General features: G+C 36.5%; 1 protein-coding gene across 1 annotated transcript in view; it reads right to left on the bottom strand.

The window, feature by feature from the left end:
• Nucleotides 1-14,896: 14,896 nt before the first annotated feature.
• Nucleotides 14,897-23,840, bottom strand: part of veli (L27 and PDZ_signaling domain-containing protein veli) — a 78,292-nt gene continuing 69,348 nt past the window's right edge. The window contains exon 4 of the mRNA XM_067136901.2: nt 14,897-15,332. Within this exon, the coding sequence (XP_066993002.1) occupies nt 15,177-15,332 (156 nt within the window). The 3' untranslated portion in view covers nt 14,897-15,176. The remainder of the gene's footprint in view (nt 15,333-23,840) is intronic.

The raw sequence follows: 23,840 nt of genomic DNA, 5'->3' as shown, positions 1-23,840 counted from the left end.
CTTTTAAATAATTCTTCATTCATTTATCCAGAATTGCTTTAGCAACTTCGAAGTTAATATCTCAATACCACTGTCTTTCTAGACGTAATTTATTTATCCATTTCCGTATATACATTTCCATTGATATTTGAATTTAGCGCGATTTGTTCAGGTCAAGTCACTAGGAGCGCCACCATCGAATTGTCTCCCATTTTAGCAAGGCGAAATCCGTAAGTGTCGTGTATTGTCTCTACTGTATTTGCTGCTACCCAAGCTACCAGCCATCCAGGTATAGAGATCAGTGGAGTAGCTACATTGGCATCACCGCACCTCATGCTTCTGTCTCTCTCTGCGCAACGAAACCGCCTTCCGGGCTGCGTTCTACTCTAGTGAATATGAACAAGCTGTTAATGATTACGAATATGATTGTTTTGAAGAAATACAGTGAATCAAGAACTGAAATCAATGTTAAAATTGTTAACAAAGTATAAGAATAACCTTATTTCTTTCATATTTTCATTATATTTCTTATAAAACAGAAGTTTACTTTCGTGTCATCCTGCAACTTTGATTCCAAATACTGAGATAGTTTGTTTCAAAAGTGGACAATTACGTGGATGTTTGTATAAAAACTGCACAAAAGCCAACCTTAGTTTCAAAAATGGACGTCATATTTAAACGTGTTTTAGATTGCCTTAGAATGAAATTCCTAAGTGTCGACCATGGTTTTCTTGTTCATAGGGCTGGCAATATGGCACACAAAAATTTTCACACTCATATCGGTGGGTTAACATAGGGAAACAAAAATATTGCTCTGCTGAACAATTAACAAAATGGCTTTTGTCCATGTTTGATACTAGGCACCTCAGTTGTGCTCACTTCCCGTTTATGAATCCAACAGCAGTGTAGCCAATCTTAGAGAACCAGAAAACTGCCCAGGAGTGTAAAAGCGACCATATCTTATGAACATAAAACCGTAAGGTTCAATATTAGTTCGCTAGAGTACACCCATGACGTTTCAGCGCTATGTATAAATTATAAGATTTTCTTACTGAATGTAAAAATGTTACATCATTCTAAAGCGGGAAAATATTTTCCAGAATGGCGTTCCGGTCCAAGTAAACCACTGGTTATAGCTATCATTAACACGCCACGCCATTGGCTTACGTGCAAGCTTATTCTGTCCTTCAAATTAATGAGATAGTTCAAATGAACGAGGTAGTTCATTTGTGCTGTCTACATGGAAACGGCTTTTGGGGCACTTTGTTCAATGAATGCTGTATGCTCGCGTGAATGACCCGTTCAAAATATTTGAACAAACTCGTACCAGTTCAAATAAAAGAGTCGTTCAAATCAGCTAGTTAGTTCATGAACGACCCAACATTAGAAAGTATTTGGCAATGCTTCACGCAGAATTAAATTATGTTCCAGACCGCTGACGATTCCTGGTACAATACTGAAGCCATTATGCCTTGAATGGTTCATAAGTTATTTGAGGTGGACAACTTAGCTGAATAACCCTCTGTATCCCAGTAATCAGACATCTGTAAAATATGAATGAGATAATATCGTAAGCAGTTCATAGAGATTATGTTCACTGCATTATAAGACGCGTAATATAGCCTATATACATACTGACAACAACTATAGCTAACAATGTACTAGGTTAGTCTTTTGTGTATTTTCTTATCATTTATCATAACAACACAGGTAATATGTTCACAATCAGCTGTTCTTGTATCCTGAATAGAAAACACCTCCTTGAACTGAGATCAAAGAGTTTGATCCGATAAATTTCACCAGTCAAAGTTAATTTTAGTTCAGTGGGAATTGATCTCAGATTAACGTTTTCACAACAACTCAGATCAATTTTGTCTCTGATCTAAGATCAAACTGTTTATGCAACCGGCCCTGAATCCTCCAATGTTATGTCTAATTCTTTCATGTCTTCTTTTATCCAGATAGGTTGTTGTTTTTTTTCCAAAGCTTCTCCAAAATTCTGCATATTAACTAGTCTTGAGGTGTTCTCAACAGATGACCAAAGAATGATATTCTCTTCTTTCCTATGAAATCCGTTATAGGTTCTATTTCTAGAGCCCTGCGCGGATATACGAAACAATACCCACATCCGCTCTGTATTTTCTTCATCTGCAAATGTTTAGCTGAATCTGCAAAATGGTTATCCGCGGATAATTTAAATATTTCACTACACTATATTACACCCAAGGTATTGAAACGGGCAGATCTGTTAACATAATACAGTAGGCCTGATACCTGGCACCAGAACCCCTACAGCCACAGGTTTACGAGGGATTTTTCTCTTGCGACAACTACCGACGTATTGACCTTTGTTCCTTCCTTCCATCAATTGCGAGCAGGAGCCAGTTAGGCTTAGGTCAGATTTACAGCTTTATGGTCTCAAGGCCCTTTATATATCACTACTAGGTGATGTACCCGTGCTTCACTACAGGATTCTCAGAAATACTGTCTTTGTGATTTTCCTAACTACAGTTAACTTAGGCCAATACAAAAACGTGAGCAGGAATGAAGGGATTAAAAGCAATGTTATCATATAAAATACTCACTCAAATGAAAAACCGCACATTTTCACAGTTTTAATGAACAGTAGGCTACTACGATGCCGATCTAACAGTCCAAAGTTCCAGTGCTGGAATGACCAGGCCGCAGACAGCCGTGAACACTCCTCTGCCATTGTTCTGTTAACTATACACACTGCTCATTCCAGTCAGTGCCTCAGGGTACGGATTGAATAGCTTGAATGCTATGATGAACCAGTTTGTTACGTATCAGTAGTATCAGAAAAATTTAAGAGCCAGAGGAATGGCATGCTTAAGAAGAAAGTTATCTAACTCCCCAGCTACTTCCTGCCAATATTAGGGCAGGTTGTTATACTCGGTACGACCAGGTGAATCGGCTGTGCGGTTAGGGGCACGCAGCTGTGAGTTTGCTTTCGGGAGGTAGTAGGTTTGAAAACCACAATGTCGACAGCCCTGAAGATGGTTTTCCGTGGTCTCCCATTTTCATACCAGGAAAATGCTGGGGCTGTACCGTAGTTAACGCCGGGGCCACTGCCTTTCCATTCCTAGCCCTTTCCTATCCCATCGTCACTATAATACCTATCTGTGTCGGTGCAACGTAAAGCCAATTTTAAAAAAAACTCGGTATACAGCAGTAATCCCATCTATCGGACATGACTGGCAACATAAGACACAAAGCACATCACAACAAACAATGGTCAATGTAATGTTATTGTTGTTCAATGTTATGAGCTTTCCGTATTGTAGGCCTTCACATTTAGTTTTCTTTAGACTCTGTGATATTAGTGTGTCTTACAAAATTATTTATAGCGTAGACTGTAATTCCTTATTCCCCGACTTTACATAATGATATCCATTAAATTCTGTTTATCCATTTTCTCGTGACTTGGTGCTGATATAGACTTAGCAATAAAAATCCAAATTCATAAATCTCTCCGTTATCATAGCCGGTATGGTAAAAATGTATAAGCTATAAATGATTGGAAATTTAATACTATATAACTTAAGTAATGTAGTATTTGTCAATACGACCACTAAAAACACACATATTTGAGAATTAAATTTTAGGCGTTTCCCCCAAACTTTCATTCCACTCAGTGGGAATAAAATTATTTATGGCTTAGATTGTAGTGACTTATTTCCCGACTTTGTATACCAATTTTCATTAAGATAGCACCACTAATAAAAATAAAAAATAAAAATTGAGAATTAAATTTTAGGCCTTCCCCTAAACTACCATTTCTCTCAGCACGAATAAGATTATTTATGGCATAGACTGTAGCGACTTATACCCAGACACTACATACCGATTTTCATTAAATTCTCCTCAGCCATTTTCTTGTGACGCGTGTACATACATACATACATACATACAGAAATTATGGAAAATTAAAAAGTGCATTTCCTTGCTACTATGGACACGACTGATACAGAAATACCATCCTTTTTAAATTCTGAGCAATGTACAGACAAAACTCTTATTTTATATTTTATATATATATATATATAGATTCTCCCATACCAATGTCAAGGGTTGCCTAACCACAAGCAAAAACAAGAGTATACCTGAGTGAAAATCAATAAACGTCATTATTTAGAAATCATCAGCAAAATTATCCACACTGCCATACAGTTTTTATCCGCCAAGACACTAACTTCATGGATACCCGCATCTGTGGAGGGCTCTATCTATTTCCTGATATACTGCTGCATTTGGGATGATACGCCATTCTCCTCTTTTGGTACTGATTAATGGATCATTCAAAGTAATAAACTTCATTGTTAGGTTCCGTATTGAGTTAAGACTATGCTTAAAATAAATACAAAATTTTAATATTCCACCTTTTCAATACTAAAAAATCATTTGATGTTTTACAAAAACATTACAATGATATTAGTAGGTACTAGTTTCGGTCCACTGTGGACCATCATCAGCCTAGCCAAATTACAACAGTAAAAGACATAGTGATAAAATAAAGTAAAATAATGTGGAGAAATGAGAGAGGATCTAGAAGGATGGGATGGTGGTGGAATGACAGACAAAAGTGAGAAACCGTATATGCGAATTGTGATAAAAGTAACAGAAGTGTTCACATTGACAAGTAAAATCTTTATGAAGTCACATAAAAACTCTTGATGAGATAGTCTTCGGTTGACAGTTACTCCTGTGTTGCACAATTAAAATATATAACTAAGTATATGCTTCTAGAAAGTTCTAGATGTGAGTTCCACTTTAGCGTAGAGGGAAGAGTTGTCCGATGAGACCAGCATAAGATTAAAAGTTGACAAAGTTGGACATGTTCTATGGTGGAATGAAAAGCTTGCTGTGTTAAATAGAAGGGGCTGATTGAAGAAACGGTATTTAGACGATGTCTACGGTTAAACAATGCCTAAGCATGGCTGCCGCATTGCAGAGACGTTATTTATCACTTAGACACTGTCTAAAACCGATGTTCAACCGGTCATGTTTAAACACTGCCGAGAGCACTGTTTAACCTCAAATGAGAGGAGTGAATCACATTCAAAGGTTATGTACTATGAAATAAGTAATTTGTATTATCATGTTGAGACGATTCCGGGAAGAAAGGTTAATCCGACGGCCTCTCTGTGGGTCGCCCGCTGCCAAATTGCAGCAATTCGTTTGACATGCACGGGGAGATAATAATAGAATAAGGTTTCGCTTTACGAGAGACTTGTTTCTTGAGACTGACAAAGTGACAGTCCAGTAACTGTCAACTTAAATACAATTCTTGGCAACCGATATATTTTATTATATACATGGGGTAATTTCCATGGAATTATAGGTCACTTCGACTACATATATATCAGATTTTTTTTTTTCTAGGGGCTTTACGTCGCACCGACACAGATAGGTCTTATGGCGACGATTGCATCAGAATTAAGTGTCCTAATTGTCTGAGGGCTGTCACATACATCAGCCGGGAGGGATTCACTTATATTTACTGCCAAGTAAACACACATAATAGTGCAAACTAAAAAAGTAGGTTGTATGGGATTTTTATATATATAATCGTATAAGTTTTCGGCAACTATCAGATAGGAAAAGGCAAGTGGTGGTGATTATTGTTTAAAGAGGACTGGGGAAGAAGAGCCGTGGCCATAATAACAGCCCTAGTATTTGCCTGGTGTAAAAATACGGAAACTACGGAAAATCTTCACGGCTGCCGATGATGCGTTTCGAACCTACGATCTCCAGAATGCAAGCAACATCTATATGGCCCGTACAACACACTTGGTTACACATTACTATTGCTTCATCTTACCTTCGTCGAAGCTACCGTATTAAATTTATGAGTAGATTACACTCACTGTAACAACGCTATAATGAAAGCTACACTTCCCCGTACGGTGGCGTGTCGGTTTAGTGTTGATAATATCATGAGATTTAATTTCCATCGAAAGCGATACTCTTATCTGTGGGCAAGTCATCTCAGCCATATTTGAGTAATGTGTAGGAAGACAAACAGCTGACTGGCATTCGGCGCGCGCACCGACGAATTTCATTGGTTGCGACAAGCAAAGAGTTACCTGAAAGATACTTCTGTCTCCATTTTCAAACCAAAATTGAAACTTTAAGGGATGTCTAGTTAAACATCGACTGAACATTGTTTATGCAATGGAAGATCGTGAATGATTTAGACGTTGTTTAGGTAGACGATGTCTGAGGTTTAAAGCTAATCATCGTTTCTGCAATCGGCTCAAGTAGTCTCAGTTCAATCGGAACCCCATTGAACCTTGCGCTGCGTGGAACAAACTTGCTGTACTGAATGGAAATTTTGTTCCACGCAGCGCAAGGTTCATTGGGGTTCCGATTGAACTGAGACTACTTCTATTTAACACAGCAAGCTTTTCATTCCACCATAGAACATGTCCAACTTTGTCAACTTTTAATCTTATGCTGGTCTCATCGGACAACTCTTCCCTCTATGCTAAAGTGGAACTCACATCTAGAACTTTCTAGAAGCATATACTTAGTTATATATTTTAATTGTGCAACACAGGAGTAACTGTCAACCAAAGACTATCTCATCAAGAGTTTTTACGTGACTTCACAAAGATTTTACTTGTCAATGTGAACACTTCTCTTACTTTTATCACAATTCGCATATACGGTTTCTCACTTTTGTCTGTCATTCCACCACCATCCCATCCTTCTAGATCCTCTCTCATTTCTCCACATTATTTTACTTTATTTTATCACTATGTCTTTTACTGTTGTAATTTGGCTAGGCTGATGATGGTCCACAGTGGACCGAAACTAGTACCTATTAATATCATTGTAATGTTTTTGTAAAACATCAAATGATTTTTTTAGTATTGAGAAGGTGGAATATTAAAATTTTGTATTTATTTTAAGCATTATTAATGGATGTTCTTACTATTCTTCTTTCTATTTTTAAAATTTTGTCTATGTTATTCTTTTGCCTTAATTTAAATAATGTTTTCACAATCACAAAGAATGGGTACCGTCCACCTAATCAATACTTTATTGTGTCTTGTTACTATGCAGTGCCGGTTTCGACCTTCACAGAGGTCATCCTCAGCTGGTCATATCTAAAGCTAATTTAATATATAATTTAAAAAATTACTAAATCTAATGAAGAATGTCACATGATATGAGTGATAATATTAAAATATACAATATATAAAATATACACTGATATGATGTGTTTTCTGGTTTAAAAAACAAGCGTCGATATTCTATGACATGTATATGTTACATAAAATTCTGGTGTACTGTTCGTGAGTAATAGATAATTTGGTGAAATACAATTTCCACAATTTCCCGGCTACAGCTGGATAAAGGGAAATGATGATGATGACAATTTCCACACTTATGTTCACTGTATTCTTGCGGTATGCTTTGAAGTAATATTAATGTTGGTAAAGCATTATGTACGTTCACAGGCATGTTTGTACCAAGCATTCTAGAATGTTCAACGATGTGTATTGTTTATCTTGTAAGTTCTTACAGTTAAGAATGTTGGATGATTTACATTTCCTTGGTACTAATCTCGTTAAAAGATATTGAGTAGGTGCAGATGTTCCCTCTTTGTAGTTTTGTTGTTGGACATGCAGTAATCTGCGAGAACAGAGAAGAAAATGAAGTATAAGAATTTGTCATTGGAATGTCTAATGGACGTGTGGAATCAGCGTTTACTTACATAGTACTGTTGACTGGTCGAATGTGTACAGTTAGGGAGCACGTTGTGCACTGCTCCGTGTGCATTTAGGACTGGTACTTGCGGAGAGGGGAGGTAGAGGGGCATGAGGGGGTACTGATTGGGGAAGGTAAGGTAGAGGTGGTAGAGAGGGAAAGTGGAGGTACAATAGGAGCAGTGATTGGCGGAGGTGAGGTATGGCTGGGCATGTCTTTGGGAGGTTCCTTGATATGTATTGGATTCTATTTTTTAACTATTTTTATGTAGGTGTTTTTTAAAATCGGAAGAAACTTCTTCATCTGTTACAATGAACACATTAACGCCTTAAAGCATAATCACTTTTCGTCAATAGCTCAACATAACAAGGATTATAAGCATAATTTTACAAATATTGAGAACGACATGCAGATTCTAAGTATGATCCCCAAGGGCCCTATGCTCAATATAACGGAAGAATTTTACATTACTATCGATCAATACGCAAACCCAAATTACTGTATAACTTAAACGAAATTAAAGATAAAATATCCTCTTTAATACAGTCATACCAATATGAACTAAACTTCAAAGTGTACCTCAAGAATGCTATAAACATTTTAAGTGTGGAAATCGTATTTCACCAAATTATCTATCTAGTGTGAAAATGGGATACTATGCATAACCTTCTTCAGGGCTACCGACTGTCTCCCAGATGCAAGCTCACAGCCGCGCGCATCTGAATGCACGGCCGACTCGTCCGGTAAAAGGGAAATGAACAGTGTTTTGGGTCATTCAGGTGAACTAATAATAGATCCCAGGGAATCACTGGACAGGTGGAGGGAATATTTTGAACATCTTCTCAACGTGAAAAGAAATCTTTGTGGTGGTGTCGCGAACAATGGAGCTCATGGGCAGGAGGAAAATGATGTTGGTGAAATTAAGCTTGAGGAAGTGGAAAGAATGGCAAATAAACTCCAATGTCATAAAGCAGCAGGAATAGATGAAGTTAGACCTTACATGGTTAAGTATAGTGGGAAGGTAGGGATGAAATAGCTTCATAGAATAAGATTAGCATGGAGTGTTGGTAAGGTACCTTTAGATTGGACAAAAGCAATAATTGCACGTATCTATACGCAAGGGAACAGGAAGGATTGCAAAAGCTATTGAGGTATCTCATTGATTAGTGTACCAGGCAAAGGATTCACTGGCCTCTTGGAAGGGAGTGTGCGATCAGTCATTGAGAGGAAGTTGGATGAAAACCAGTGAGGCTGTCAGGATCAGATTTTCAGTATGCGCCAGATAATTGAAAAATACTACGAGAGGAATAGACATTTGTGTTTATGTTTCGTAGATCTAGAAAAAGCATATGTCAGGGTACTGAGGGAAAAGATGTTCACCATACTGGGGGGCTATGGGATTAAGGGTAGATTGTTAAAATCAATCAAAGGTATTTATGTTGACAATTCAGCTGCAGTGAGAATTGATGGTAGAATGAGTTCTTGGTTCAGGATGCTTACAGGGGTTAGACAAGGCTGTGATTTTTGACCTTTGTTGTTTGTAGTTTACATGGACCATCTGCTAAAAGGTATAAAATGGCAGGGAGGGATTCAGTTAGGTGGTAATGTAGTAAGCGGTCTGGCCAATGCTGATGACTTGGTCTTAATGGCAGATGGTGCAGAAAGCCTGCAGTCTAATATCTTGCAACTTGAAAATAGGTGCAATGAGTATGGTATGAAAATTAGCCTTTCGAAGACTAAATTGATGTCAGTAGGTAAGAAATCTAAAAGAATTGAATGTCAAATTGGTGATACAAAGCTGCAACAGGTAGATACTTTCAAGTGTTTAGGTTGTGTGTTTCCCCAAGATGGTAATATAGTAAGTGAGATTGAATCAAGGTGTAGTAAAGCAAAATCCAGTGAGCTTGCAGTTGCGATCAACAGTATTCTGTAAGAAGGAAGTCAGCTCTCGGACCAAATTATCTTTACATCGGTTTGTTTTCAGACCAACTTTGCTTCATGGGAGCGAAAGCTGGGTGGACTCAGGATATCTTATTCATAAGTTAGAGGTAACAGACATGAAAGTAGCAGGAATGATTGCTGATGCAAACCGGTGGGAACAATGGCAAGAGGGTACTCAGAATGAGGAGATAAAGGCTAAGTTAGGAATGAAGTCGATGGACGAAGCTGTACGCACAAACCGGCTTCGGTGGTGGAATCATGTGAGGCGAATGGGGGAGGATAGGTTACCTAGGAGAATAATGGACTCAGTTATGGAGAGTAAGAGAAGTAGAGGGAGACCACGACGACAATGGTGACTCAGTTTCTAATGATTTAAAGATAAGAGGTATAGAACTAAATAAGGCCACAGCACTAGTTGCAAATAAAGGATTGTGGTAATATTTAGTAAATTCACAGAGGTTTGCAATCTGAACGCTGAAAGGCATAACGGTCTACAATAATGATGTATGTACTTTCTCCAAGGTATTTAAATTGTTTTACAATTTCTGTCTCATTCCCACATATCAGAACAATGCTTATTAAAAGGGGATCTATTGTCATTATTTTAGTTTTTTCAAATTAAATTTGTGACATGAACATGGCAGAAAGTATTTATTTGGGCATATTTGCTTGTGTAGTGGGGTTTTATCCCCCCCACCAATTGTCCATTATTTGGATATGCTGTTGATTGGTGTGATCGACAATGTCGATATATTTAAATCTGCCATTATTACGTTGAGCTGCGATCATTCTATTTGTTTGATAAGTGAATCTATACTAACATGCATGCAAGTAGCTTGTTTCTGAACTGTGAGCTTCTGGCTAGCCGCTGACTTGTGCTTCAGCCGAGCTCCATGAAGGACGGCCCATCATGTTCGTTGCAAGACATATTGGAGAGCCTGAGGGATGGAATTAAATACTCCAGGCTAGAATGTTCGAAGACTAAGGCTATGCCTTAATCTTTTTCTTGTTGTGTGCTCCAAGTTAACATTAATTTCTTATTTTAGTAATATTTAATGATGTGAGTGTTAACCGCTGTCTGCGTTCCAAAGTTCTAACTGTATCGTAAGTTTTGTGCCATTGGATTACAGTAAATCAGATACGGAACCACCAATATGTAAGTAAATATTCTTTAAAAACCTTTCTTGAAGCTCACCTACTGCCATGGATTATATGGAGAAGGCATTATCTACAACCATTGCCATAGAATTTCCAGCAACGTCGGGCATCATTAATCAAAACTGCATTCTCTCCGTATTTAAAAATTTTGTAACCAAATCAGAAATGTTAAATCAGTATGGTTAAGATTTTCACATGTAACTGTAATCTGATTATGGGGTAATTTGAAAACATGGTATATGGAGCCTATGAGAGTTAGAATTGTTCTATTTGTTTAATTTGAGATTATCGTTCATGTTAAATTTTTGGATACTTTTTATTTTTGGGATTGGTTATTATTATTAAAATTTTTTTGGCGCTGGTGGGTTTCATTCTGTTCTTTTTTGTGCTTGTAATGTAACCTCCTATTATTCTGTAAATTTTGTGAGTTGCCCTGTGTTGCCGATTTATTGTAATGGGATAGTTTTCTTTTCTTTTTTTGCTTTCCTGGGGTCGTGTTCAAATTATACCACATACGCAATTATGCCGTGTCCAATGCTCCTCCCTTTAAATTTAAAAATGCCAATTCTGGTTATCTGTCAAGTCCTCTGTTAAATTAAATTTCATATTCGATCAGTTATAGCCTATGATTAATGTAATGTAAATTATTATTTACTTTCAGTAATACCGCAGTTGTAGAAAATTGAAATTTGTTTATCCTGTTCTTAATTCTCCTTTGTTAACGCCCACTTGTCTTATTCACATCTGTGTTTTGTTTTTTCTTTGCTTTTTATAATTTGTTGCATCACCCTTTATCTTATCTCGTGGGTACGCATTGATTTTGGCAGGTCTTGCCTGTTATTAAAATTATTATAGCTTGGCTTGGGTAGTTGCACGCTTCAGTTTGTGTGTCGATCTGTTAATCGTGGAACATTATAATACTATTCTTCCCCTTGTAAATTTGTAAGTGGTTTGGAGAATATTTTTTACTATTTATTAATTATCATTTTAATTTAATTATCTATTTGTGTAATTTTAACTACTGATCCAGTCACATTGAGTTTGTGTGTCCGTGTTTTCGTAATTGCTTATACATTCACGTAAGAATGAATTGAAAAAAAATTTCAATTTAACTAGATTAATAGTTACTGGCCAGTATTCTAATTTTTTTAAAGGTACACCTTAAAATTTTTTCTTTTTTAAAGGGTATCAGTTTCATAGTAATAATCTAGATAGGTGTCAACCTTTCAGTATTCTTATTGTTTTATAGAATTGGTTAAATTTTATTTTATTTAGTAATTTATTTAAAGTTATTAGTTATCAAATTTCTTGTAATTTTCATTGATTTTATGAACTTAAAAAGGTAATTCAATTGTAAATATTAACCACACCCAGACTGGAGTGGGGCATTGATGATGAATTGTAAATATTCATGAAATTTAAATCTTTATTCATTAAGTAAATGTTTTACTCCCATTCTAATTGGGTCTCTTCATTTGATAGTGATAGTCACAATGACCAGGCAACCCCTCAAGTGTTAATTTAAGATCCTGGCCTTTAATCCCCTTTCTTTGGGTCCTCTTCCACATTTTATGTTTGTATGCTACTGCACCAAGGTAAGTCATTTTGTGCTTTATTGTTGCACTTTGTTGTTTTACTGTATTGTTTTTCTGAGTCCTTGGGCGTTGCAAAATTGTTAATCCTATTTTTCCAGCAATGGTCTGGAGACTTGCGATTTGATTCCGAGCTTCATTAAGGTTATTAGCTAGTAGTGCCAGATCAGCTGCAAATCCTAAGCAACTGAGGTTAATTTCATTTTTAGTGTATCCAATTTTAATATTGGTCAACACTATTGTATCACAAACATAAAAGTGAACATTCAATTTAAGTGACGCTCTTACAAATTTATAGAGCAGAGACCATTCTAAAGATGTATATATCTACCTCCTTGATTATGGATTGTTTTTTTCTTTTTCTTTGTTAGGAAGGAAGCCGAGAGCCTCCGTGGCTCAGACGGCAGCACGTCGGCCTCTCACCGCTGGATACCGTGGTTCAAATCCCGGTCACTCCATGCGAGATTTGTGCTGGACAAGGCGGAGGCGGGACAGGTTTTTCTCCGGGTACTCCGGTTTTCCCTGTCATGTTTCATTCCAGCAACACTCTCCATTATCATTTCATAGCATTTATCACTCATTAATAAATCACCTTGGGAGTGGCGACCCCATTGTAATAACAGCCTATATTTCATTCATTACATCCCTGACCCGGTCAATGACTGGAAAACAGGTTGTAGGTTTTCATTTTCAGGAAGGAAGCCATACTTTCCAGGGTCGACTCAGTTAACTGTAACTTAAAAAGCTCTTCAGTCTGTCAAACACACAGGTCAAATATAGATATTATACTACAACATACCTATATATATATATATTTTTTTTTAAATTATTAAAGGGATAAAATACACACTATTAAATACTATTTATATTATATTTAACCTGTGTGTTCGACAGACTGAAGAGCTTTTAAGTTACACTATGCCTGAGCATTCGATTGTGTCAAACATTCCGAACTCCTCCGACTTCTGAATACAATACGGATAGAGAAGTCTTACATTTGCCAAAAAGCTGTATGAACGTCACAAAGCTTCCGTGAGAATTGAAACTCCGAGATTCACACTTGCTGTTTAATTTGTAGCCTGAGCAGATCTTCCAAACTGCTCTTCAAGAAGAGGAAGATGTAGTAAAAATGGTGGGCTGAACAACAATCTGAGGTATATAGACGACACTGCCAGTACTGAGTACTGAAGGTCTTCAGCATCTGGTACACAGAAACATTGCAGAAGGGGATAAACTTGGACTCAAAATTAATAATGACAAGACAAAGTTGATGGTCATTACTAGAACACATTACACGCACATTCTTATGAACATTTATGGAGAACAGGTTGAACTAGTACACTTTGGCAGCTGGTTTACTGAGGACTTGGATCCAGATTTAGAGATCTGTGTATGAATAAAAATGGCTTGTGTTAGCTTTCTGAAAATGAGGAATCTACTGTGTGAAGCCTCAGCTCGCAGATGTCACAACTTCACCAAATGCTATGTATATTCATCGCTTCTCTATGGTGCTGAAACACAGACTGAATGTAATATCATTAGGAAAATAGATGCCTTTGAGATGTGGGTTTTCTGAAGGATTTTCATGGATCTCATGGACTGATTATGTCTCCAATGCTGTCGTACTCAGGCGTATTAGGAGAGAACAAATGTTGGAGTGTACATTCAAGAAAAGAAAGAAACCTTGGGCATATTATAAGGAATGATAAATGCAATCTAATAAAATTGATCATGCAGGGTAAAACTCATTGGAGTCAAGGTTGTGTTTGAAGGAAACACTCTTGGCCGAGGAACTTATGGAACCGGACAGGACTAGATTCAGGTAGACTAATGAGGACAGCAGAACATCATGCAGACTTTGCTGTGATTGTAGCCAACCTCCAATAATGGAGATGGGACTACAAGAAGAAGATACGCTTATTTAAGACCACTACACTAAACTATCACTTTCATTAGCATAGTGGTTTTATATATCTATCAGTATATCACACTGGCATTCCAATGTATGATAATTTAATAATCATGCTTTCTTGTATTGGTTGTGTTGGTGCAAGTTAAAGATTTAAAAAAATGGTGTACAATAGTCTATAACTTGTCTATATTAAGAGCACATTAATGAGAATAAACATCTGTGAACTGCCAAAAACAGTGAAGTGGATTGGCTACATTTCTGAAAATGTTTTGTGAATTCAGCATAAATTCATAACTGAACATCAAAAAAATATTTCTGAAATGTTCTACTAATTTTTGACTCTCTAAATCATATCAAAAGGTCTTTTACAAGCAATATTAATTTTTGAAGTGAATAAACATTGAAAATAGGATTCAGGTATTCAGGTATATAAGATATGTTTTACTCACTACACCTTCAGAAACCAGTTCTGAAAGTGGCAGTTATCCACTTCTGACAAGAACAGTTTTAAAATCAATAGTCATAAGCAAGTTCTCTTTTTCTCTCTCATACAACTTCTTCTCAAGCAAATAAGCAATAACAAAATTATATATTTAATTCCTGAAATGAGAAAAGTCTTAAATATGAACATCTTATATCTCATAATCATATATGGGAGTAACATAATTAATTATACTTCACATAAATTGATGACTGATAATATCTGAAATATTTACATTTCCCTCTCCATTTTTACAAGTCTAAATATGCTATGAGAAGAATATTTTACAGAATGAATTGGGGTTTACAGGTATAAATATTTGGACCGTACAATAAACTATGGCATACGATGATCTACGAAAAATACACCAATCATTCTACTGAAACTGCCTCCTTCTAGCAGCACGCTGTTTGTCGAATCGCATCTCCATCTCTTCCAGAACTTTGGGAGTATACCGAACCACCAGTTTTACTGAACCTTGCGCCTGTTTGAGAAGTTCTACAGCTTTTTCATGGTTTTCGCCTTCAACGGACTGTAAATATAATAAAATACACATAATCAATACAATAAAACCATACAACAGCTTTAATATTTTAGCAAAAATCTAAGACCTTAAAGAAATATAAGATGATGTACAGCCGAACAATCAAACATTTTGAAGTCTTGTATCGGGTATCACCATCCTTGGGTGAGGCAGTACTACAAAAAAAAATTGTATTGGGTATCACCATCCTTGGGTGAGGCAGTGCAACTACAATAAAAATTGATGCACTCACTTATTGCTAAACAACAAATTCCTGACAAAATACGAATGTCAGTACGATGCAACTAACTACTCATCAGCATAACATAAAAGGATACCATGAAATGGACGAGAAACTGCCATAATGGTTAAATAAATATGTGAAGTGGGGAGTCGCCTGGCAAGTGAAGCTTGATGTGAATCACTTGATGGCATGTTAGTGTAGGGGAAAGGTTCTTGGTTATCAACCAGGAGATCCAGGGTTCGAATATTGGTGCTGACTTTTTTTTTTTTTTTTTTTACCGGGCTCCGCTGCGCCATACTAACAGTCTTTCATTTTCCCTCTGAACGGTAGCAATGAGCATGTAGTTTATTATCACTGGCCCCTCGAAGGACTGTTATAGAAATGTCAATATGCTCCGTATCATGCACAGTGGGGAATACCCTTAAAATATTAAGCATGTTCATACGAGTGCCAGTTAGCTCTGAGGAAGCGTACCTACCTGTCATGGTGCATTACTTTTCTTTTTAATTTTAAGTGTGTTGGGTTAACCAAATATGTGTGTATTTCTATTCATTTTAAAATCTGACATTGTGCTGTAACTTACATTAGTCCAGTAGAGGACTGTTTTAGATATAATACCTCGTCCAGTATCCATGAGCTTGAACAACTTGTTGGAGCTGACATGGCCTCAACTCAACAAGCTTTCTGAAGTATTCCTCATCGAGGGCAATCTCCTCCCATGCGTCCAACACCCCACAAAGCATTATGCGAACATTGGGGAGAGTGACGCCATTGTTTCCTTATATGGTATTTCCACTTTGCCTACACATGTTCACTGGGGTTCAAGTCTGGAGCTCGAGGGACCCAACTGAGCAGTTCAAAGGAATCATGCTCAGAAAACAAGCCCTGAACACGATCACTCATGTGTGAATTGGGGAGCTGTCTAGCACAAACCGTATCATCTTATCTATAAAGCGCTCTCTCACATTTGGAACCATAATTCTGCAGAATGTCCAAAATATTGGTCCGATGTGAGACAGTTATCTATCCGACGAAGTACTCCAGCCCCATCAAACGATATCCACCACCAACATAACACAGACATGTGGCCACTGAGTGAACACTCCCCTATATACCTTTTGTCATATCGGGATCCCCGTGGCCTGTAAACATGAACCAGTCCGACCACCAGCGAACTGAAAGAAGTCTCATCAGAAAAGATACAAGATCCCAATCATAATTTAAATCAATCTCGGCAAAGGGGCGCCAATCGACCATCTATTCATCAGAGAGAGACTTGACGGCAGCAGCTTTTCTGAAATGGAGTTCAGATTCTCATAATAATTTATGGACCATGTATGGCCAACCAGAAAAATTGATCACCTGCATGAGCTCCTCCAAGTTTTTAAAATGGGTTCTCCAGTGAAATTTCTACTAACCTGATGTCTTCTTCTCTAGTTGAAAGTTGCTTTAAACCAGTGCCCGGTTCAGTTGTCATCCAGAGTCCTTTGACAATGCTATTTCTGAGCAACCCTATGCCAAATCACTACATCATGAATGCTAAAATTGTCGCGTTGGACAAGAAACAGCACTTACTCTCTTGATGCGTATGAATAATAACCCATGTCGGAATTGAGTGAAGCATTTAGCATTCAAGTTAGCTTGGCTATAACGTGTGTTCATTGCCTGAAGTCAGCATTGGTGTAATCATTCGGGAACAAAAATCATTTACGCTGGGATTTGAATCTTAGCTGTTATGGTAGGCACAAATTTTTTAGCCTACAGCTGACCTCCCACTGTTACACGGGAGCATACGATGTGCTTATAATTTCATACTGCTATATACAAGTGCATGTCATGAGGAGGAGGATGGGAGAGGGTAGAATAAGAGCGACTGAGACGATGAGTGAGAACTATGGGCTGTGTTGCAAAATGCATTCAGCCAACTATAAAAAACCCGAACACAGCTGAAGTGGACTTTCTTATATTTCACAACTCAACAGATGCAACAATTTTTTACTGTTCATCTGCAAATGTAATTACTTAACAGAAAATAATGATTCAAGACAAAATATATCAGATGGTATATTTTAATATGGATTAGTAATGACAGCCATAGGAAGATAATTTTGTTCATAAAGCAAACAAAGGAAAATCAAGAGGGGAGAGAAATACTCATAATCAAAGACATATGTGCCAAATAAGGGCAGCTTTTCCACTTCATGTGATGTCTTCATCAGAAGACAAATTGGAAATATTCAATGCATTCACATTTAGAATGAACTGCCTTAATTATTAATGTGAGGATTAACAACTGTAATTAGGAGCTGATAGCTTAAACCTGCATTGTCTGCAAAGATCATATTGTACATTACCAAACAAGTCCAGGATAGGAGTTAGAATCAAAGCTTTCTAAAATGTTGAAATGAAGTTTTTAAGATTGGGAAATACAGGGTTCTACAGTCATCTAGAGGCCAGTGGTGTGCGGTGAACATGTTCGTTACCCCATCTGCAAAAGAAATTAAGTAAAAATCGCAGCCCCACCACATTACCATTCCTTAATTGGTATTCATGGTGCCATCATAACAGAAGCTACAGCAGATTTTAAGCACTGTACTTACAGTTTCAGCCGATGATGCTTCATAATTGCACAGTCATAGTTTGCACAGAAATATATTGGAACTTACATTTTGCTTTTTAACTTAAAATCCTAACCTAAACGGATTGAGCAAAAGTTAAGAGGCATTTTACCGTAGTTGAAATTTTACAGTTTCACTTGGTTAGTGCGTATAGGTACTGTGATGATAATGAGGGAATGTATTCCTCATGATGAATAACACTGATATATTCATGAAGAATGCTACACAACTCACATAAACTTCACCTATAACCAAAGAAGAACACTACAGAAATTCACAATCACTTCTTTGTGCTTGGCTCTGTGTTGATGATCGGCAACCTACATATTTTTCCATGTGTATTGAAAAACATCTACATATGCCTTCAATGAATAGATCCAAAAACTTTATGAATATCAAAATAAAAAAAATAGAACTTATATTAGAACTGATTTCATAAAATGGCTTAATTTTTATTAACAAGAAGATGTGCAAGTGGCTATACTGTTAACATACAGTTTTTTTTTTTTTTTTGGTAGCCTCTTGAGTGTGGCTCTAAACACTTTGAGTGTTTACTATTACAACTAATTTGTGGCATGACTGTAGCTTACCCTAGCTAGCTGGTCTGTTGCCATAAGACACTGTGAATCTCCAGGTAGGCTTACACACAGTGGTGGCAGGTACAGAAAATCAGTTGTGTGCTGTAACCCATCCAGCTTCCAGAAAATAAAAATATTTAGAAACATTTGCAGTTTTCAAGAGGCTCTCCACTGAACAAATACGCAAGGGACCCCAACACATATACACACTCCTCATAGAAAACTAATTAAACACACAGTCACACCTGCAATAACAAAACATTCAATAACTCAGAAACACTTGGTGTGAGCATGCAAAACTAGAACCTCTCAATGTTACCGAAATAATTGAAATAAAACCAGCAACATCGTAATGAAAAATTACATGTTATGTTGCTATAGTGGAATTTATAAACTAGACATTTTGTAATTATAGGAAATCACAATATCGTGCCCTTATTTTGACAACGTAAGAAGTACTACTTGTATAGTTCATCGATTTACAAATATGTCTATGGAATAGACAAGTTGGGAGTGTTAAAAGACCTGTGGGAACAGCTGATGGCTTCCTCTACAGTATTTTGTTTTCCCGTTTGCTTTGAGTGATCCCATTTAAATACTAGTGCTGAGTCAAGAGGGTGCCACCTACCACATTCTCATTTCGGTCGAAATGCAAGTGTGACCAGTGCTGCCTCTCTGTGGTTGAACGAATCACTGTGAAGTGACGTCTTGGCTGTTGTCCACAGCACATCGGAAAAGTTGGGCCTACATGCGCTAAAACCAGAGTTCCTGCTTTCCGGCAAAAAGCTTAGAAATTCTCACTGCGCTGTGATCTGCACAGCACCCGACGTGGAGCGCACGACTAGTTACCTGGTTGCGAGGGGAGTTGAATGATATCCTATTCTTTGGCTGAAGTCTTTTGATTGCATTTGATTGTAGATATTATTATTGAAGTAATTTATTTTTCGAATAGACAATGTGCTGCAGCACTTCAGCACATAAGGTATGACCAACCCTGTTTACACCCCCCAACCTCACCAGGACAAGGTGGCTTAAAGAGCACGAGTCAACTCAGCAACTTGAATTCCGTTAGGGTACCGTAGCTCTCTTTTATGCCTGCAAAGATATCCAATTTGTTGGTGAGAGATGGACTGCTGTAGAGAGAATGGATCACTGAAACAGCTGTACTTAGCTTGACTCAGCTGTTTACAGTTTTTTGAACTTGATTAAAACATTCTAAGGAATAATTTGAAAATGCAAATGCAAAATTCTTTGGGGTTCAGTGCACACCACCCAGTGCTAAGACACATTGTTTTGTAATTTGTCATATGGTATGAAAAAAGAAATGTACAGGAAACCGATGATGAGAAATACAATAAAGTATTCATCCTGTCATTTCCTAGATTAGGGTCAGCCTAAATATTCCTTCTGGCAATTGCTATAGAATGCCCATGACAACAGTGACCATATAATCATTTCACTAAAAACATCTAGCTGAATATACAGTATATTCTTTGTTCGCTCTCATTTTATATCACATCCTAATTTATAAACAGTCATTTCTCATTTCCCCAGGTGCCAAGTTCTTTCTATACCTTGTCCATTACAATAACAAAGAAGAGGTAATAATATATTTCCTTGTGTCAGATTTGTTTTCTCAATTCAATTTTTCTTCCTGCGCTTACTGTTCTTGTAGTGTCTGGATGATCTGTACTATTTGTTGACTCTTTCATTTCTTAACGCTCTCTATACTCCTAGTCTAGGTATATTATCATACTACTACTAGATATCAAACAATGCCATCACTAGGGCTAATTTTATTTTTTAATTTTTGTTAAGAAGGATTCAGTTAAATGTAACTTAGAAGTTCTTCAGTCTGTCGAACACACGAGTTAAATATAAATATTACTGGTATACAACAACATACATGTAAGAAAACACATTATTGAACAAGGGAAAAAATACAATAGTGTGCAATTTCATGATTGTATTTTTTCCCTTGTTCAGTAATGTGTTTTTTACATGTATGTTGTAGTATAATATTTAGGCTATATTTAAACCTGTGTGTTCAACAGACAGAAGAGCTTGTAAGTTACATCACTAGGGCTCAGGTAGTTATGCATTAAAAATGTAAAATATATATAATTCTGCAATTTAAAACAGAGAAATATGCATCAACAACCCAGAAAATATGTACTACCCAAAACCTCACAACAATGATAAAATAATTAAAAACTGAAATTCTGTTATTTTCATCTATTAATTATTTTTGGTATTGAAAATCTAACATATAATCTACCAAAGTGATAAAAAATGTTAGAAACATTCAAGCTCTAGGGCTTTTCAATCGTGAAATTACCAGCGTTTCGCCTCAATGTAGCAGTGGGCTCATCAATTGGATTGCTACACCTTTCCAAGACGCTGGCGGCCAGTCTGCTATTGAGACACCACTGCAGTCTCCTATGTAGGACAATGCAGTGACAGTGCACTAGACGGAGTCTGTGCCTCCACTTGTATGAATGCCTGCCTTTGACCTTTATATCAACAATGTGAGTTCCTTGAAGGAAACTACAATTTAATGTCGATTGCAAACATGAAAAACATTCAAGCTCTTTAGGTCTTTTCAATCGTGAAATTGCTAGCGTTTCACCCCAGTGAAGCAGTGGGAACATCCGTATAAAATAAAAACGTTGTAAAACTCACTAAATTTATGGACTGGATCTGTTGCTGAAGTGAAGTTAATTCTTCCCATTGCAGTATAGAACAGTAATGATTTTAATGTTTGAAAACATAAGTGATTCCCTGTTAAACCATGTTTTATGTAGGCCTTGTTACTTTTAAGAATTGATTTATATTGAGAAAATCAATATTTGGCTGCAAGAGGCGCATATTTTATCAACGTTTGACAATTTGCTCTCTGTTTTACCAGACAAGATACTGTCAATACGTTGTATAGTACTGCAGATTTTTTTTTTTTTTTTTTAGTATATAGTTACATTTTTCTATTACTTTCTTGCCACTTCACCTGGTGCAGATTTAAGCTTAAGTACGAGATTTTTCTGTTAGACTTACATTTGTGACAAGTGGTAATCATTTCGTTTGAGCGCTGTGATGGCTGTAGAAATGCAGCTGAAATGTGACTTAAAGTAAATTTATTCCTTCCTATATATAGCGTTTGCTTCAACAATGCTTTCTGATTCATTTTCATTTAGGTTTTTAAATATGTCCTCAATAATATATGGCAGATTCTAACTAGGTTCCCCATCTGATAGTGATCGATTCAGGAAGAAGTAGAATTTCTAGAGCCAACTGTATAAACAAACTGATTCTACTTGGAGATATAAGGAAACATTTTGTATGAAAATTTATGCGCACAGTTTCACTTGTGCAGTGAACTGCATGTGCCAAGCATGTTAAATGAATCATTCTATTACAGATAAGTTTTAGCCTCCCTTCCTGCCTTAATCTTATATTTGGCAGCATCAGATAAGAACAAAACTACCTATTCATACCTAATTCCCTCTGGCCACAATAACAACATTGCGTTATTGATCACTTTTAGTTGTTCATGGTTTTGTGTGTTGATGATTTGTCATTGCTATTTCTTCCACTGTTAGAAGATAAGCCTTTGAAATTTCATTTTGACTGAGCATACCAACAATTACTGTACATTACATACAATCATTTACATGCTTTTGTATTTTCATCCAAAATAACCCAAATATTAGATTACCTTAGAATCACAAATTTCTTCATAAATTAATAGAACATAAAGTTAGCGAAGAGTAGACTCTTGTGGTATAGTCTATTTTATATGAACACACATAATTTAGGTTGTTCTAATTTATATAACGGAATGCCAGCATTAGTCACATAGGCCCTTATTAAAGTTTGAGAACTGGGACCGCTAAGTTGAACAAGTTGCCTTCATTGTTGTATTCACTCTTAGCGGAGACTGTTAGGCACCTTTTTTTTTTAGTGAAACATTTTTAAAATGTTTTGCTGTTTTGGTGTGTTATGTCACTTGAAAGTGAGTATCCGCACTTGTACGTCTTTCACACGCCACACAAAATAACGAGAGATTATCTGAAGTAAGCACGCCTTCATTTTCACATAAATATATATATTTATTGAGTTGAGTAGATACTTGTAATTTCACTGGCGGCATTTTTCTACAAGCAAATGCTGAAGTTGAACTATAACAAGAACGAGGATTGAAAAGTAATGTCCGACCGCTAGGGCTCTTCTCTGGTCAATCCCAGTTGGGAATTTCCCAGCCCTGACCAATGGTATTTTCAAGATACGGCTCTAAATGAGTTTTATTTTCACTTGTTTGTAATTTATTTTTTAAAATTATTTTTATTTATTCTAATTATTTTTATTTATTTGTCTTTAATAGTAGTGGAGTTAGGATTCATGGTCCTCTCTTACACTTAACCACGTCGTTGTACAGAAAAATTGTGGAGAATATTAAATATTTTAAAAGAAACTAATTTGTAACATCAATTCAAAATAAATACAACATAATAATTATACCAATATGTACATATCATTTGTCAAACTACTAAATTAAATGAAAGAAAACCTTAAATTAATTTAAAGAAAATGAACTAAATTATACATATAACATCATTCACTCATCAAGATTCACACCACTGGTTTATGCATCTAAGAGGCACTTTCTGTAGGAAGACTTGAAAGACTCTAATGAGTTAATGCTACGGATGTTATTTGGAACAGAGTTCCATAATCTAAACCCCATCGCAATAAATGAGCGATTATAGGCAGCTGACTTGTTAAAGGGAATGGCAAGTATAGTAACAAAGCGTGTATTATGCTGGTAAAAAGAGGAAAGGTATGTAAAGTTTGATGACAGATACTGGGGAGTTCTGTTAGCAATTGATAACATAATTTTAAAACATAATTAATTATATTTTTAAAAACATTTTCTTGTAAAAATTGAAAAATATGTAAAATTGTAATGATATCCACTAAATATTACAAAATTATGAAAAAGCCCACAATATGCTAAAACATGCACTATAAAATTCACATTTTCAGACTGGGGAAACATTGTTTCATGCATATATTGCAATAC

Source organism: Anabrus simplex, chromosome 1 (assembly GCF_040414725.1).
Source record: "Anabrus simplex isolate iqAnaSimp1 chromosome 1, ASM4041472v1, whole genome shotgun sequence".
Taxonomy (NCBI): Eukaryota; Metazoa; Arthropoda; class Insecta; order Orthoptera; family Tettigoniidae; genus Anabrus; species Anabrus simplex.
The sequence above is the reverse complement of the archived record's forward strand: the minus strand, read 5'-3'. Positions and strand labels throughout refer to the sequence as shown.